Source organism: Sphaeramia orbicularis, chromosome 22, assembly GCF_902148855.1.
Source record: "Sphaeramia orbicularis chromosome 22, fSphaOr1.1, whole genome shotgun sequence".
Lineage (NCBI taxonomy): Eukaryota > Metazoa > Chordata > Actinopteri > Kurtiformes > Apogonidae > Sphaeramia > Sphaeramia orbicularis.
Window position 1 is genome coordinate 35,156,292 of NC_043978.1, and position 14,859 is coordinate 35,171,150.

At 40.5% G+C, this 14,859-nt stretch overlaps 1 protein-coding gene and 1 pseudogene across 1 annotated transcript in view; one reads left to right on the forward strand and one right to left on the reverse strand.

The window, feature by feature from the left end:
* The window catches only part of LOC115414296 (dnaJ homolog subfamily C member 17-like), a 38,371-nt gene that overhangs the window by 10,497 nt on the left and 13,015 nt on the right, over positions 1-14,859 (reverse strand). Inside the window, 3 exon segments of the mRNA XM_030127584.1 lie at positions 11,664-11,783; positions 12,434-12,514; positions 14,269-14,346. Of these exon segments, the coding sequence (XP_029983444.1) occupies positions 11,664-11,783; positions 12,434-12,514; positions 14,269-14,346 (279 nt within the window).
* LOC115414297 (cdc42 effector protein 2-like) lies at positions 5,128-5,851 on the forward strand (annotated as a pseudogene).

Sequence of the window (14,859 nt, forward strand, 5' to 3'; positions counted from 1 at the left end):
GTAGGTTTGTGTATGTGTGGTACTTGGTGGTCACGGTACTGGACAGAGTAGGTACCGGCTGGACAGTGATGGAGAGTGCCGTTGGAAAATGTTAAAGCAAAGGAAATAAACAGTGAAAAGAGAAATTGCAGCAAAGACCTGAACTCCCGGTGCCCTGGCATTTCTCTTTATGATCGATGAGCTCAGGGATCCTATAACAGGGAAGTGCAGTGGTTTGGCCTCTTTAATATCCAACAATACATCGTTGTAAAACGCAAAATTATGTCTTTCACATTTTAGCCTTCCAGGAAAATCCCTCTGATTGCAACAGATTTCCCGTTAAAACAAAAGGGGCCGTGGGACTGGTAAGAATGCAGTTTAAACCTTGAAGGGGTCAAAAAGGGCTCGGGCATTATGAGAGAACGAAATGAAAATGAAATGAAGGTTGCCCATATCCAAACATGAAATATCTGCTACGTCTGTGTGTCTGTGTGTATATCTTCCCATGTAAACATCCTTTTTTGTATCTACTTAATGTGAAGAACAAACAGCAAGTGAAATGCATTCATCTTTACATCTCTAGTCTTCAAAGCTATTATATCCAAACCATGACTTAACAATTAGTGATGATCCCGTGCCAAGAGCGAGAGGAGTACGTTCTCAGCCAACAATGACCACCCACATTCACTGGAAACTCAGTTATGTATATGTATATACATTGTCTTTATCCCAATCCTGAGAAACTAGACGTAAACACAAGCATTCTATACAGACAAAAAGAGAAGCATCCCACAAAATTAGGCACTGTATATTTTAGACTCAAGGATTTTTTTGGGGGCTGCGATTAGTAGCCCTCAATACACATCAATACAAAAACTCAAAGTATTTTTTAACAGGTGATGTGATTTATTGCTTTTACGTCTCTTTTGTAAACAGTTAAGAATGTGGGATAATGGGTGAATCACAACAGGTTTGTGCCTCGAATGCATTCATCTCTACTGTGATGTCATTGTGTTGATTAAAGACCACTGTGATCACCTGATAGGTCTGCGTTTGAGATTTAATAATGTAACACCTGGACTTTGGCGTCAGATCTCTGTCATGTGGCAATGACGCAACAAGGTGTGTGTGCTTCCCGTCAGTCAGATGGAAAAGACGGTTGAGTTTCAGTTGGAGCACCTTCAGAAAACTCATCATCGAGTCATCGCTTTAGAGACAGTGACAGTGACAATGATGATACATTCAAACTGGGGTAGTTCTGGGCAAATCCTACCATATAATGCACATAGTCCGATCGATGTTGCAGCATGGGAGGGTGTTTGTATGGATTTTCCTCAGCCTTCATGATGCCTGATCGCTGCCAAACTCGCCAAATGAATAGAAACATTACCTGACTATCTACTACGCACAATTTTATGTCCGTATTCAAATGTTGTGAGGTATTCGGGGCGATTTTAGCCTCTCATGCTATCATACAATGGCACCACGGGTACAATGCCGCTGTTGCACCACAGGGGGGCGTTTTAGCCTCTCATGATATCTTACAATGGCACCACGGGTACAATGCCACTAGTCTAATAAAATAACACTACAAAGGGTACCTACCAATAATGTGCTTATCTTAAAGAAAGACACAACAGGATAAAGAACTGCAAAAAAAATAATAATAATAATCTGATCTCTGACAAGTCTCACATCTAACCAACTCATGATTGTACCATGAGTATAATTTTACCACAGCACAGTATGTCCGGTGTTTCTTGTCAATGACCAGTGTTTTTCATATGAAAGAATCAGACACAGTACTTGTTGTAAATCTAGTCTAAATACTGACTGTTTCAGGGTCTCGGCACAGCTGAAGCTGGAGGACACACAACAAAGAACAAGAAGAATATCCTCCGAAGCCTCAGTTTGGGCTCCTTGCGCCAGTCAAAGCAATATCTGGAAACAGTTTTTATCCTGCAACAACAAAAACATGCAGCATCCCAGATTTCAGGCCCAGCATAGCTGCATCAACCACACTTCCCACTATGGTCAGGCCTTAGCAAAGTGGTTCATACAGAAATCCAGCTAAAGCTAAACCCATCTGCCCTGAGGCTACATAGCATGACAACACCACTAACACGATGAGCCCAACCTTGGTCAGACGGCGGGTCCCATGAGGTCATTGCAAAATACCACAGATAACACTCGCTCTTCACACTGATTGTCCGCTAGCATGAAAGCAGATTTGTGGTCGTAGGTGGAAGAAGGAAGGGGGGGATTTCTAAGAAGAGAGATGCAAAAAAAAAATGTTCTGTTTCAGTCTTGAGTAAATGTTATGATAATTTCATTTGCGTGAGTAATTGTGTCTAGTCCTGCAGACTGTTCTGGTGCTTGAGTGCAGAGAGAGAGAAGAAGAGAGATCAGGCGGTATGCCTATTGTTTATTGGACACATTTGAAAGGACTGGATGAGCAGTGAAACATTTGATTTGTCTATTTCCTTTACACACTGCATGTTGATATTGAATGAACAAGGAGAGGCATTGATACTCGGGATAAAGGGATACAAATCAATTTCCTCCTTGCTGCTGGAACATTGTGTTCATTTTCAGACTTAGCAAGGATATCTAGTTATTCTAATGTTTCCTCTTGAAGACACATGGACACAAGTTGCTTAGGATTAAAGAAAGTCAACCACTCAAAATAACTTATGTTGCTTATTCTGTTTTGCAGGAGAAGCTTTCTGTTCCGACACAATTTCCATTAATATATCACTAAAGCATTCTGGAGGAAACGGCAACATGCTGGAGGCGTGAGAAATGCAACAAGTTATTTCTCTTGTGCAACACAGTTTGCTTGTGCATACATGTCTGTGTGTGATAGTGCGCTTTGATTACATAGAGAAGCTATAGGCCTCCAGTCAGGCAGAAGGGCCTGTGGAGTGGATTGGACTCGGGGGCTTTAAACAAGCCAACAGCAGGCAGGAAATCAGGAAATCAGCAGAGAGGAGGGACAATGACATGGAGATTAGAGATCAGTTAACCCCCTCCTCTGGGTAGCTGACCTGTTGCTCACTGACTATGACTTCCTTTAGATACACTCTATGTAATGCACACAGACAGAAACACAACCTGCTATGCACGCAATAATCTATTCAAACTCAACCTCTCTCACCCTACCCCTCTCCCAGACACATCCACACATCGTTCAGCTTCGTTAATGTGTTACACCATGTTTGATCTTTCTCCAGACTCCACCTGATCACCTCACTTCTATCGTACTCTGACCTCACCTGGTTTTTATTTGTTGTACAGAGGAGACTTTCACCAGGATCGCACCTGGAGGAGCTCTGCAATTCAAATAGGAGTCCACACTGAAAAGGCTTAGTGAAAAAAAAAACGTCTCAAATGTCAGATGACTGAAAATAGTCACCTTAGCAGCAGTTCATACAAAGGTAAGAGACAATCTTTTTGGAGTTCAGACAGTTTCTTAAACGTTACACTTCAGTGTGAAATTGGACTTTTGTGCTTTGTGTCACTAATGAAGACATGTTTTCTTTTGTTTCTTTGTCTTAAAGTTGCTCACTGAGGTTTTCCCTGTAAAAGCTGAACAAGCCCTATCACGTCAGGGAAGTTTGTCAGGGTGTGCAGGTATTAGGTGCAGTCTGCTTCCCTAACACAGACAAGTGGGCATGTGTAGGATTTACTCATCAAAACAGGTAAGAATCTACAAGAAAATCTGTTTTTCTTTTGGTTGTTTTTTGCCAAATTTGACAAACAGCACCTACATGATAATATTTAAATCAAAATGCTTACACTTGTGGTCAGACAGAGTTTTCATCTGTCACAAATATTCCTAATTTAAAAACTGTTTTTGGACAATATGTTTTAATAGGCTTCTTTAATTTTACTTGGCAATGAAGTGTTTTCCTGACATGATACTCCTGGCTGAAATCCTAGGACTCCTCCTGGCCAAACTGACATGTTTGGAAAGGAATGCTATTGTGTCCATGCTCTCGAATCTCCTGCTGCTACTAAAGTGCCGATAAAACCTTTACAGGCCAACAAAACCTGTTTGCTGTAGTGACTTACAAATTTACAGAGTGAGTGTTTCAAGTCACGAAAACAGATCTAATGCGGGCGAAGCTGTTCGCAAGACCGTAAAATCACAGACACTGAGCAGATTATCTAATCAGCGTGCCAGTGTTGATGAACAGAGTTCTGTTTACTTAATCAAATGATTACAGGTCACGAAATGCAAAGATTTTATATGACGAACCCTCCTGTTCACATTTTGTAGAAGGAAGTGAATAATACATAGTCAAAAGCTATGGGACAAAAGAGCTAACTGTTTTAAACATAAATCCTGCCTTCAGTGTGGATGCTTTCATTTTATTAACTTCCACATTTGGAGTCACAATACAACACCCCTGAAAAATAAAAGCGACCACACTCGAGTTATTTGTATTTCTCATAAAATCATACATATGTTCCAAATCCAAGCTATTATATTGATTACTGACAGAACTTACAGTAAACCCGTATGTTCTTTCAAAACAAAATGTGCAATGATATGATATATTTGCACGAAGGGTAACAATTCCCACTTGAGAATCTGCACTTCTGTTGCTCCTCTAACTGGAAGTCATGAAAAGGCTAACAGACTTCCTTTGGAGGGTATTCAGCAGACCACACCTGCATTTATGGGAACAAACAGGGATTTGATAAGTAAATATTTAGAAATTAAAGCTTCAAAGCATTGTTGAAACATCCCTTTGCAGCCAAATGACACAGAATTTCATTAAACCAAAATCAAGTAGAGCAGCCTTTAAACAAAAGCTGCCGATTCATATCAACCTAACAGATACTGTCCAATATTTACATCTGCTGCTGAATTTCATGACAAACATATGTAGAGAAATACTCTATATACTGTACATCTGTGCCAAGTCTGAGTGAAAAGAGGAATATCTAACATCTAATTATAACCTGTCTTTTAGGAAATTTGTATTAGCTTTACTTTTTAACACTCTTTTTCTTTTTATTTTGTAGATGGCAGCAAACCAAATTTCACCACATTCTGAGGCTTCACACCAATAACAGGAAGAAAAGGGGCTTTAAGGATTTATAAAGACTTCCAAGTCCATTTCAACCACATCTGCCACGATGCCACTGCGAACATCTTGTACAGAAAGCCATCGTCTGGTCGTTGGCCAAGTAGGAACTCTAAGCGCAGAGAGGTGCTGTCAGTCAACAGTGATCAGCTTGCCACTGGCTGACTTCCGTCACATCACACATATTGGAAATGATGCCCACACAGACAGCTTTGGAGACCTGTCCTTCCTCAAGATGGGCCATAGCCTGCTGCTGCCAAAGCTCCCAGAGTGAACAGAACCTCTTCTTGGCTTGTTCCCCCACCTCCAAAGCCTCCTCGTCTGACCTGGATGACGCCGACGGTTCAGAGAGCCCTGAGTGGGCCTCCCAGAAGAGGAAGAAATGCAGCTCTTTGCCACTGCTTGACAGTGATGAAGGAGATGTAGAGATGGAAAGGAGGAAGGCTACCAAAAGGGAAATAATGTTCCCTCACACAGCTCTGGACGGGACAGCCTCAGTTTAGACAGGGAGAGTGACGCCACAGAAACCTGCGATAAAAACTGTTGGACAAAAGGAAGAGGACAGTGGATTTTCCTTTAGCCTTGACTTGGGCCCTTCCATCTTGGATGATGTTCTACAAGTGATGGACAAGCTCCACAATTAGACAGGATAGTGGCTAAGCAATATAGACAGAGTACTGGATATGACGAACTCAAATACTGCTGAACTGATTTTGTGGACAAACCAATATCCTACAGTAAAACTTTTTTCCAGTGCATCTACTAAACGGTACCACTGTACTAAGCTGTACCTGTAAAAACACAACAAGCACCTATGATAGAAGGTAAATCTCTATTCTGTCTGCTCTGTTTCTAAAAGAGTAGAATGTCGTGGCTATTTCACTATTAATGTGTACACTGTGACTTTGTGAAATAGATAATCACAACACACCACCAGGATGAGCAGCTTAAGCTTTTATGGAAAACAAAAATTTGTGTCCGTAAGAACAGACTATGATCACTTTGTTGTCCACTTGTTTAAAGTAAACAATGATCCTGTTTGTAAGGCTATCAAAAAGGCGCAATTAAGTTAATGGTCTCCTTAGATTTACCTTTTCAGAGGTTGAGCTACTACTTTTAAGTTAATAATTGAGCTTTGTCGAATTCCAAGTTGGGCATTTTCACCTTCTTTTACTTTTCTGCTTTGCTATTGTAATACCCCAAGCCACACGATACAGCACTGAAGACGGCTGTTACAACTTAAGAGTGCTGTGTTAAGAAAGAAAAGCTGCGGCTTGAATCCAATGTCCTCAAGCTGTGATGTCTTGGCTCTTGGCGTGCTTGCCAATCTATTGTGTGCAGAGGGCAATTTTTCCTCTGCACGCATCCCAGAGGCCCTACTCAAAGGTAGACCAAGGTACCCCCCATCTCTCATTCCCAACAATACAGTGAAAACAAACACTTAGTTCTGCTTCCAATAAAAGCCATGCCTGTAGTGGCAGTTTGGGCTGCAGACCAAGCCAGGCCACAAGTCCAAGACCTCAGAACATGAAAAAAAAAATGCCAGAGCAGGCTGTTTTCTTAGCTGCGAATCAGAGTCCAATGTTCTGGTGAGTTGCGCACGAGAAGGAAAGTGGTAAAGAGTAATGTGATACTTCCACATATGCAGGGGGTGTCGAGGGAGGAGGACCAGAGACATCCATTACTGCAGCAAAAGTCCTGATGGGGATTTAAACATTACCTTCTGACTAAACAGACCCCTGACACGTGAAAAAACACATGCTAACATCTCACACCATAAAAATATGGAGTAAATATACCTGTACGTACGCATTATCAACTTGTGATTTGTACATTCTGCAAGAACCCAGAGAATGTCGTGTATATTCCTCTATTCTGGAGAGACCAGAGTTTCATCTGTGTTGCCAGGAAAGGTTGTGGGGCAAACCAAGTACCAGTTAAATTCCTAAGTGGCCCATGGGTCACCCTGCAAAAACATGAACCACAAGTGTCCCGCTCCTGGCAATAGATTTAGAGTTCTATATATGGCAAAACAAGAAACAGCAGTGGTTTGCGGGTATGTCTGTACCGTATGTCTATTTCAGTATCTGACATTCTGACTGCATATCAATGCCCCTGTTTCTCATGTATTTTATGAAAAATAACACATTGTGAAAAATATTTACATTGAAAATGTACTGTTTTATATTTTGGGGAAGTAAAAAATATCCTGAAAATGCCAACATGGTGGTTTTGTGGACAGAACTGCTCGTCAACATGTTTACAGACCTCATACAAAACTGTTTATGCACCGTGATGGACAGACATTATTTGGCTTTTTAACAATCAGACACCACTGTGGAAGCAATACGCCTTTTTCTGACACTTGTACCTAACAGTTTCCAGATAATTATACCCTTGGACTATTCAACACAACAAGCAGCACAATATATTTCAAGGCAGAGAAACACATAAGCCTAAATTAGACAGGCATGTCAAGCAGAGTTTCAAATCCTATGTTATAGTAAACTGGACTTTGAAGCCAGTGCTGGGTCGGTAGGTGAGCCCTGGTTTGAGGCACACCTGTCTCCAAAAAGAAAGACTGTTTAATGGCTAACCAGGGTGTGTAGGCAATTCATTATCCTTTTTCATACAAGCTATTTTTATAAGGAGAAAGAGCCATTGAGCCTTACAGACTTTACATTGGACAGTGTTTTCCTGTCTGTTGCAATGGCCTTCATTAAAGAATTATTTGTTCACAGGAAAAAAATAAAGTGCAGACACTATGCAAACACATTTTTAAATTAAACTCTTGCACAATGACAGAAAATATTAAATAAATTTAAAAATAATAATATAATGAAAATCCCTGCCAGGTTTAGAAAAAACACATCTCTAATTATTATAACCCTTCAAAAATTAACATTCTGTTTTTTCTGGAAAAAGCCTTCCTGCAAACATGTGTTCCTTGGCTATACAGTCTGGTGTGACACAAGAGCCTTCAGTGTGAAGAATCACATAAACTTATGCCCATTGAGAGTTCGGCCACATGACTGATGTGAGACGAAAAAGTCTATAATTGAGGACAAATTATCTTGTCTGAAATGCACAAACTGGCCGAGCTGCGAAGTATCCCGATCACATCTGGTACCGCTTCTCCCTCTCTAAAAATCTAAACTTGCTGTCATAGAGAATACCAAGAAACCCTGTCATCTCAGTAAAGTAGTACTTACAAGTTATTTATTTTGTCAGGTACTAACTTAAAAGCTAAAAATATTGTTTTGGCAAATAAGAGATGTCCTTCTTGTGTAATTGTAATTACATCTTTCAGCCCAACCTGATGCCTCTAAAATATGCAGTATTGCTTCGCATGCAACACAAAAACAGACTTTGTGAAAATGATACTGTTTCGCTGTCTGTATCATGTCAGAATACATTAGCAAGAAAAAGACAGCTGGGCCAATCAAACGCACAATAGCTCTCCCATCTCTATTTGGGTGTAAGCATAGTTTTGACCATACCACAATCACACCAGGCAATTCCTCCCATGTCTGATGGGATCAAATCAGAGTATTTCAGGCTATCCTCAAACAGTTTATTTTCTGTAAACTGAGTGCTCTTTTGTTCCTTCACATTATAGTTGCACAGTATTTTACTCTCAACTCCAAATGAGATGGTGAAACATAACTGAGAGTTGCACATGATAATAGTACCCATCTACCAATATTTGTTCTGATCATCAGAAATAGTTTGCTGGTTTCCTTATTAGACATATGCAGCTCCTTTCAGAGAAAGGTCAGGCCAGGGTTTGAATATGCCAACTGCATGATCACATACAGTGTCTCTTCCAGACTGAGGGGCTATTTTAGGTGAGAGTGCACTTTTCAAGCAAGAGCAAACCGGCAGGCTGGAAAAACAATCCCAGAATAGCTGCATCTGGTTTTTGTCGTGACAAGCCTGCAATGATTCTCCGCTTTTAGATGGAAGAAGCAGGCGTTGAAAGCCCAGATTTAAATCCTTTACATTAGATTCACTTTTCGCTAAACTACGCAATAAACCATAAATCATGGCATCATGATTAATGATGGCATGATATCTCCAAAGCGCCAAACACTACGTCAGGCAGCAGCAAGGCAGATGGTTAGATAATGGTTCTGTATCCCTGACTGTCTGGGACGTGAGATATGAATCATTAGTCAAGCTCTGCGGAATCCATTTAGTTGGCCTGATATATGAAATCCTATTTTGATGCAGTCACTCTTTCAAGCTCAGGAAACCAAACGTACACACAGTATCTGTATTGTATATTGTTTCTCTAACCACAGTTAACATAAAACATCTATTTTACTACACTATACAGCTATATTTCATATGTGCATCAGGTACATTTGGACAGCTTTGTATATTCTTCCAGTTCTGTATATTATTTCTTTGATAAACCTGCCAGTTTCATAATCCAATTCAACTTTTGTGAACAGCCTGCACAACAGCAAAACAATGTTTATAGCCAATGTCTTATCAAGACAACACACACGAATTATAAAGTATAGTGTGTAGTGTATACTTTAAGCCAAGTGTATACTTTAAGCCAAAACAAACAGAGAAGTCAGTTATGATGTCTTTGTTACATTTAGGAGGTCGGTAGATCACTGCACACGGCAACGTGTGAGAGTGGCCCATAATCTCCCACAGTGACAATTTATTATGACAAGGGAGTAAAGACGCAACAAAAACACTGAAGATTCAATAAAATCCCATCCCAAAGGAGGGGTCTTAATTCATTTAGGAGCACAGGTATTTTCCACAGTGGAAATAACATGGATGTCTCCTGTTTTGACATTTTCAACATCTATGATATGAAGAATCGATGCAATTATAAATCATCACCGTACTTTCTGGAAAAGCAGAACAAAAAATAGCCAATGTTCAACAGGTTTCTTCATTGTCTCCCTGTGTGAGCAGTGAAATTTTGACACAACTCGATATAGTAAGTAATGTTCAAGGTTTCTGGTCTCAAGGGGGGTCTTCAAGGTGAATTTGTAGCCCCTCTCTCTCTCCAATAGGTGCCTCACATTGGCCCCAGACTCATTTATTAAGCCCAGCAGAGTTGAAACTGAAGTTGAAGCTGAAGTCATATGTGTGTGTATCTCTATGCTCCCTGCAGTGAGACTCTGACTTGCACAGCACTGTGTTTGGATTGATGAGGTTAAAGAAGCAATTCCTCGCCCAAGCTGTTCTTATGTGACTGCAGCTGCCTGTGTTGGAAGGAGTGATGGTGGAGTAGAAGACAGGAAAGGGATCTGATTTTTTCAGTCCAAGGACCTCCAAGACTCTGTTTTTTCACTTTCTCTTTCTATCTTTTCTAAAATGCCCCCAAAGGCCACCAACTCCTAGCCAGATGTGGGTCAACATTACTAATAGTCCCACTGATTTACCTATTATGTCATGTGGGCCCACTTTAGCAAGAAGTATGCTTGCTAAGGGCTAATGCGAAAATTACCCAGCCATAGTAATGTTTTCTTTTTCAGGTGCATTACAAAAAAAAAAAAAGATAAAGCAATCAGCGTTGGATAAGGCAAACCAGGTTAACATAATAACATTTAAACAGATTAGTGTGACAAGTCCCAGTGTGGAGTCCCACATGCTGGTCCTGACAAGAGGGTCTGAGACATCGCGCTAAGTTGAGGGGTAAAACTCAGTTCAGCAGAAGCTCTAGAGATACAGATAAGTCTATGGAGAGTCTTTCAATCTGTAATCACACAAAAGTTTCATTATGGGGGAAAAGCAACAGCACAGGGGAGTACATTGGACATGGACAAAAAACAAACACTACTTTGTACTAATATAATGACAAGAAATTAGAGCCCTCTGTATTCTCAGTGGATAAAGCTGAAATGAGATTATCCTTGGACAGGATGTGAGTTAATGTGCCTATGGTATATGCAGGTGTGCTGGCAACCAAAGACAAAATATTAGCTGTGTAAAATCCATTTAAAAAGCTGGGATTGTAGCACAGATCACTGTGATTTCTAAACCACAAAACACAATGCGTTTTCTTCAGAGATAGATTTTCCCAGTATTCTTTTTAGATTTGTGCAAGACTTTGTTGGTGCAGGGACTAAAAAAAGGCACTTTTAAACTACAAAACGCAAACCATAATCTGAAGAGCTTTTACATTTACATGGAGCTACACTTGACAGTACTGTAGACATTTTGTCAGTCCTATGTGCTATTCTACTGCAGCAAATAATGTTCCTCTTGGGCTGCAAAGTATTCCCAGGGTCTACCAGGTCAGGCCAGTTAATGAGCTCCCAACCTGCGGCTTTGGGCCAGTGCCGGGCCAGTGCCTCATCGTTCCAAAGAAAATAAACTGCTGCCCATTTAACCAAACACATTGTTCTCGGCCAGACGAGCAGAGTGCAAGCATTGGGGTAATATTCGCACCACTGATACAAAATAAAACCTCAGAAGGTTTACATACCTCACTTTGCGGACGGTGTTTAGGAAGTAGTATTGTGTTGGATTTAGTGTCCAGTGGAAGATTTTGTAACATAGAGCTGTAATGCTTTATAGAGAGGCAGGAAATTATAACAGTGGCTGTACTGGTACCTGTGTAGACATGAAGTGACCAGGCTGTGATGATGGAAGAACAACCTCTGGCTGTCCTTCAAGCCACGAAATCTTCAAGGGATTTCCACTTAGGCCACTTTCATTCTTAAATGCCAACTCCTAAAACACAGAATTAAGACGTGAGTGGATATTTTGTGTTACATGTGGATACAAAAAAGAACTGTCCTGCCTCTGTATGAAAACGTAATGTTTATCTATCATATATTTGGGAATTTGGGCTGGGGTACAATATCTGTATGAGTGACACATGTAGAAATGGACAAAGGTAGATTATAAGTGGTCCCAACACTTGAGGAAGTCTGGGTCCTGAAAATGGACAGCAGAGACAATAGAACCTGACGCATAAATCCCTGCAGACTTGCAGACATGTTCTCTTGATAAAACCATGCACCACGTAGACAAACCACAAACAAAAGCAGTACATGATCCCGACAAAGGGCCCGAGGATTCAGACAGTGAGGAACAATGAGGCACATCCTTCCCGTCCACTGGTTCCCATCAGCAGAGACATCTCTTCTCTACAGGATGACTAAAACAGTCCCAGTTCAAGTCTGAGAGATGGTCTTGGGGCTAGAAAGTCTATGACAGGTGTCACTCTTAGTAATAATCAAATTCAGCAGGTGACCAGAGACTTGAGGCAAGTCTGTGGTAAACAAATGCGGTTCTATGCAAATGTCTTCTTTGGAAAAGATTTTCATTATTCAAGAAATAAAATAAAGACAATGACTTGGGAAGAGTTAGGCACTTACAGCTGCTCTCACAGTTGCATATTCAACCACAGCACTTCCTCTCTTCTTACTCGATACAATCACATTTAGAACGTCGCCGTACTAGAGGTAAAAATACATGTAAAAGAGGAGACACACATAACATTCAAATTAGTATTTCCTTTCACGGCACAACCAATAACCGTAAAAACACAAAGCACATGCAGACTGAAAATTACAAAACTCTGGTCAACTCCTGGAATAAATGTTAGGGCTGAATATGTGTTTGATTATTAAACCTAATCTCTGGTGACAGGTTTCATATGTTTGGTTCTGGTCCAGTAATACTGAAAAGAACATTCGAGTAACATTGTGTACAAAAGTGAAATCTTTGTGATATCTTAAAAGAGACACAAGGTAATAATGGATAATAATGGCATCATTTTAGCACTCTTCATGTTGTGTAAACATCTGATAAACAATATTTTGGCAGAGAAAGTGAAATTAGCTACAGATCCCATTGAGCTCGCTGCTATTATGACAATGGAGGGAGGAAAGTTTAGCCAAAAAACAGGGAGCAGCCATTTGCTGACCTCAATCTTTGACAGATGGAAAGAGATGAAGGAAACCTAGAGATAGGACATATGGGTAGATGAAAACCTCATTCCCTATTTAAAACACTCATTAACAAAACTTGTGATGCTCCTCCAGGTTTATGTCACCTGTAAACAACGGTTTTGGTCAATAACCTCGGCCAAAGTGCACAGGAGCAAAGAGGAGCGCAGACTCAGGCTCCAAGAATCTGATTCTGTGAAAATGTAGCTTTCTGGGAACGGGAAAGTCCTGGAATGCTGAAGCTTACTAAGGACACCGTGGAGCTGGCCAACAGTGACAAAGGAGACTCTCTAAAGGCCTCCATTTCATAAAATATAAATATCTTAACATGCTTTTTTTCCCCCTTAAACGAAGATGTATTATTTTAACTGTCCAAAGTACACAAGTTCATGCACGTACACATACACAAGTACACACATACCACATTTGCTTTCCCACACAGCGGTGGCTATTTGTACTTGCCCAAACCATTAACTGTCATTCACTGTAGCTTGCCATCTCAAACAACATTAGCCTCAAAAAGCCCTAAGAATTTAAAAGCACACTGTTTATTTTTTTTCACAGCCTTGACCCTGACACAGCCCTCTCGACTACTGATTATGTGCGTGCAGAGGAGAAATTCATACGCCTTTTTCTGAGCAGCTTGACGTCAGTGACACTTGCCCTATACTCACTGCAGGCCAATGTATGCTCCACCAAAAGCCCTTATAACGGATCACAGAATAAGGTGGTACTGGGTTGCATGAGAAGAGCACATTTCCTAATGCCTCCCTTGGCACTATTAATCACCTGGTAAGAGGGGCACAAACAATGGCGTGCATGGCTTTAAAAGGGCACTACAACATTGCCCTCAGCACTTTCACTGCAACAAAACTTAATGGGCCTTGTTTAAGGGGAAGAATAAAACGATCTACAGCGCTGATGTCATGCAAGCATCAAATATGGTTGGACTGTGCAGACTGGTTTGTTAACATCTAGCTGGTTCGAACAGGATAGTAATAGAGGATTATAACAGTGTATTGTGATAAAACACATTTTGTATAAACTCAGAAACCACATTTTAGATTACTTTCCAGTAAAACTACAGAAATGTAGCTGCTTTTCATAGTTTAGAATTTTCTAATTCAAGCAGACACTTACAGAAGATGCTCTACTGTAATTGTGCTGCATAGAAATGTCATGCAATAAATATATGTGCTTCTTAACTAATAACAAATGACTTTTATAGCATTGGTGCTATATGTAGTTGTCAAGATATCCACCTTTTGGAGAAGTCTGAGAAGAATGTCTTGAGAGTAGCCCCCATTTGTCTCATCATCTTTTTTATACTTCCACTTCAACTGGAAAGAGAAAGAAGACAAAACCCATATTAAAATGTAATATTCATTCATTGAATCATTTTCTGAACTGTTTTATCCTCGAGAGGGCCGGGGGGGGGGTGCTGGAGCTTAACCCAGCTACCTATGGACAAAGGCGGGGTGCACCCTGGACGTGTCTCCAGCTCATTGCAGGTCTGACATACAGAGACAAACAACCAATCACTCTTACATTCACACCTATGGGCAATTCAGATTATCCAATTAACCTATTAGTGCATGTCTTTGGATGGTGGGAGGAAGCTGAAGTACCTGAAGAGAACCCATGCAAACATGAGGAGAACATTCAAACTCCACACAAAAAGGTTTAATGTATTATTTATATTATCCATACTTCTAGAGTTATAGCATACCATGATAACTAATCATAAATGTGTAATTAATTAAAATCGACTGACAAGGAGACAAGATATGATGCACAGCCTTGGCACTGACGACCCACAGATTACTGTAACCATCAAAACTGACCAAACTAAG